This window comes from Austrofundulus limnaeus, unplaced genomic scaffold (assembly GCF_001266775.1).
Source record: "Austrofundulus limnaeus strain Quisiro unplaced genomic scaffold, Austrofundulus_limnaeus-1.0 Scaffold51, whole genome shotgun sequence".
In the NCBI taxonomy this organism is placed as follows: domain Eukaryota; kingdom Metazoa; phylum Chordata; class Actinopteri; order Cyprinodontiformes; family Rivulidae; genus Austrofundulus; species Austrofundulus limnaeus.
In genome coordinates, this window is record NW_013952453.1 from 658,199 (window position 1) to 662,190 (window position 3,992).

The window sequence follows — 3,992 nt, forward strand, 5'->3', positions numbered from 1 at the left end:
CCACAAGTGTTTTTGTTATACAGAAGGATTAAAAGATATAAACAAATGTGATTATCTAGATTGGAGTGAGTCATAATCAATGAGAAAAAAAAAACTCTGATCTTCTGAACAAGTTTTAAAAATTTAGATTTGTATTCTTACAATTAGTATTATCTAGCAAACGGCAGCATGTAATGGAGTCAGGAAATGCCAATGTGGCCTATACAGTTTTCTTTTCTTCATACAAATCTGAACCTGAAAAATACTTAAATCAAATGTGATATTTGTCAGACCACATAAAAAAAAACCTACAATCAGTTTATAACATCCATGTAACCTGAATGTTTTGGACTTGAGGAGGAAACCAGAGTAAAACCTGGTCTGGGATCAACCGAGCCCCGTCTACACCGTCTACATGTGGATCTGTGTTTGAAGACTTTGTAGAAAGTAAACAAAGTTCTGCAGAGATCTGTTTACAGACCTGATGGATCGGTAGGTGGAGACTAAAGAGTCCAGGTCTATCCCGACCCCTTCTGACATCAGACCAGTTTTTCTTGTGCTTCGAACACACCATGGTTCTGAAGAATTCCTGGACAGTTTGTCCTCTGCTTTTAGGAATCGCTGCTGCTGCAGGTCAGAATATCTTACACTAAACGTTTGTTTGGAAAATGTTGGTTTTAAATCCTGATTATCTGCTTGGTAAAAAAAAATCTATGTCAAATCTGTTTTGACTATAGAAATATTGGCTAAAATTATGTTATGTAATTCTAATTATTTATCAACATATTTAACAATAAATAATGCTGGAAACATTTAAAGCATTCGGCAAGTTGATGATTATTGGGTTAATGGCTCCATCTAGACAATGGGTGGGCATTCCTGGTCCTTGAGGAGCCACAGTCCTGCATGTTTTACTTATTTTTCTGCTCTAACACAGCTGATTTGAAAGAAAGGATGATTATGAGGCTTCTGCAGAACTTGGAAGAGGTAATTCAGTGACTGAATCAGGTGTGTTCAAGCAAGGAAAAAAGTAAAACACGTGGCCCTCGAGGACCAGGATTGCCCACCTTGCTAAGGTTCCATCCTGATTCAGTGGTTTTATCTTCAGTGTTTGTGGAGAAACACGAAGCCGACTTGGTTCTGCGGAGATGGCGCCGGGCAAACAGTGGTTTCTTTGAGGAGATGAAACAGGGAAACCTAGAAAGGGAATGCAATGAGGAGATCTGCAACTACGAAGAAGCTCGGGAAGTGTTTGAAAACGACGACAAGACGGTCAGACACACCCAACAGAAAAAGATTTGACACATTCGGAAGCTAATTGTTCATTTTACATAAAGTTTAACAAAATATGACCAGCAGAAAATGTGTTTATAGATCTGTAAATATTGAATACAAGGGAATAATTCAGATTTTTGGTGTATGGCAGACCAGTCAGATATTGATCTGACTCACAGTAGAAATGTCTTAAGATGATTACCTGGGTTTTCTCAGAAGAGCTGAGCTAATAGCTAATGGCTGGGGTTAGGGTAATCTAGTCTAAACTAATCTGAGCCAAACAAAGACCATGTGGGCCACTGACAACTTAAAGTGGCTTCAATCCTAAAAATATACCAGTATTAATACAAACCATTGCATGACATGGCAGCAGCAGCTGCTAACTGTATCATGTCCTGTGCAGTTTGAGACTCTGCAGGAATAGTGGAGTAATGTGAAACTGGCAGTAATGAAACGGTTTTTAAAATCACTGTGAAATTTCAGAGCTTTTGGTTGTTTTAGTGGCCCACTTTGGTCCTGGTCCTATTCTGACTACCTGTTAGCTTTTCAGTCAGAATTTAACTTGTTAAACTTTAAATGATCTGAACAATTGTTCCAAATATTAAGAAAAAAAAATCAACTGGTGCATAAATAAGGACAAGTAAGTTTGATAAAATACATATATAATTTGAGAGTTTTATGTTTTTCAGAGGGAGTTCTGGAAGACGTACAGCGGTAATTACTGCTCATTATTTACTACATTAAGTTCAACAATAACAAACTAGGCTTCAAACAGTTGATGGTACCCCAACACTAACACTAACCCTCAAACACACCAAACATTTTAAATGCAGCCATAGATTTTCTAACTTATTTTTGTCAAAGACCAAACTGGGATATCTTTGGTGAATTTTCATTAAGTCTTTTCCAATATATTTGAAGAAATATGGTTCTACATAGATAACCACAAATATACAAGTCTTTGCCGTGTTTTTCTGTAAAATGATTGGAGTAGAACAGACTGGTAAAATATATGATTTCCAAGATAATTTGTTATTTTGAATAAAAACAAGCTGTAAAAAAGATGCAATGGGATTAATGCATTGACTTATTTAAGATGCGTCAAGTTTCAAAGAAAAATGTTCTGGTGAACCTTTCTCGGAGTGACCCTGGATGAACTCTGACATGTTATTTTCTTATGGTTTATTAATTTAGAAGTGTTCAGATTGTAACAATAATTCTGATTAAAGGTCGTGAACCCTGCCTGGTCAATCCCTGCAAGAACAAAGGATTGTGTATAAATGTTGGAACCTCGTATGAATGTCAGTGTCCTGAAGGATACGAGGGACGATACTGTCAGACAGGTGAGAAAACATTTTACTAACAGCAACGTTACCAAAAAATCTACAGTTTTTATACATCAATCATCCATCCATCCATCCACGAGTCAGGTCTTTGGGGCAGCAGCTTCATTAGGGAGGTCCAGATCTCTCTTTCCATGTGCAGAACACCTCCCTAGGGAGGCTTTCAGGGGTCTTCCTTACCAGATGAACCACCTCAGCTGGTTCCTCTGGATGTGGAGCAACAGCAGCTCTACTCTGAGTCTCTCCGGGAGAACTGAACTTCTCACCTGATCTTCCAGAGGTCTCCAAGAGAGAGTCCAGCTACCCAACAGAGAAATTTTGTTTGGACCTCCTGGATATGGTTCTTTCAGTCACTACCTAGAGTTTGTGACCATAAATGAGAGTGGGACCGTAAACCAACCTGTAAACAGAGAGCTTCACTTTACAGCTCAGCTTCTTCTTAACTACAACAGACCAGTACAGAGTCCACAATACTGCAGAAGCCACACTGATCCATCTGTAGATCGGACATTTCATTCTTTCTTCACTCGTGAACAGAACCCAGAGACACATGAACTCCTCCACGTAAGGCAGAACCTCACCCCAACCCGAAGAGAGCACCCTTTTTTGACTGGGGATCATGGATTTTGAGATGCTGATCCGCATCCCAGATGCTTCACACTCGTCTGTGATCTGCTTCAGGGAGAGCTGAAGATAACAGCCCGATGACACCTACAGGACCACATTGTCTGAAAATAGCATACGTAGATGGAGTCCTGAGGCCACCAAATCAGACTCCCTCCACCCCCTGGCTGCACTGAGAAACGCCCACCATAAAGAAGTCCAACTTACTCGTACTGCTTGTTTAAGGACCGACAGGCTCGAAGGCAACAAGCTCACAATCCCATACTCATGGAGCACCCCCACAGTGTACCTTGAGAAACACAGCTGAACGCCTTCTCTAAGTCCACAAAACAAATGTAGACTGGATTGTCAAACTCCCATGTCCCCCTTGAGGACCTTAGTTAGGGTAAAGAGCTGGTCCAGTGTTCCAAGGCCAGGACAAATCCTGCGTTGTTCCAGCTGAATCTGAAGTTTGACTGTTGAATTGATCCATCAGTAAAATGTTGATTCCAGAATTTTACTTTAGTAAAATATTGCAAGATGATTTTTTTAACGTTGTAAATTAAAAATCCTCCTTAGTGTTTGAAGAGTCGCTGGGATGTCTTTATCAGAACGGACGCTGTGAGCATTTCTGCGATGGTTCGGGAGAAAGACGACAATGTTTCTGTGCTGACGGTTATCAGCTGGGAGAAGATGGCAGACAGTGTGTCGCTCAAGGTAACCAACATTGAGACCAGTCAGCTCCAGCTTCCTCATATTCAGATTGTTCAGGTGTTGCTGCTGCACAAACAG

General features: G+C 40.3%; 1 protein-coding gene across 1 annotated transcript in view; it reads left to right on the forward strand.

Annotated features, from left to right (window-relative positions):
• Window positions 1-518: 518 nt before the first annotated feature.
• Window positions 519-3,992, forward strand: part of LOC106517631 (coagulation factor VII) — a gene marked incomplete in the record, with an annotated part of 5,970 nt that continues 2,496 nt past the window's right edge. The window contains 4 exon segments of the mRNA XM_014008591.1: window positions 519-612; window positions 1,088-1,251; window positions 1,944-1,968; window positions 2,484-2,597. Coding sequence (XP_013864045.1) covers window positions 552-612; window positions 1,088-1,251; window positions 1,944-1,968; window positions 2,484-2,597 — 364 coding nt within the window.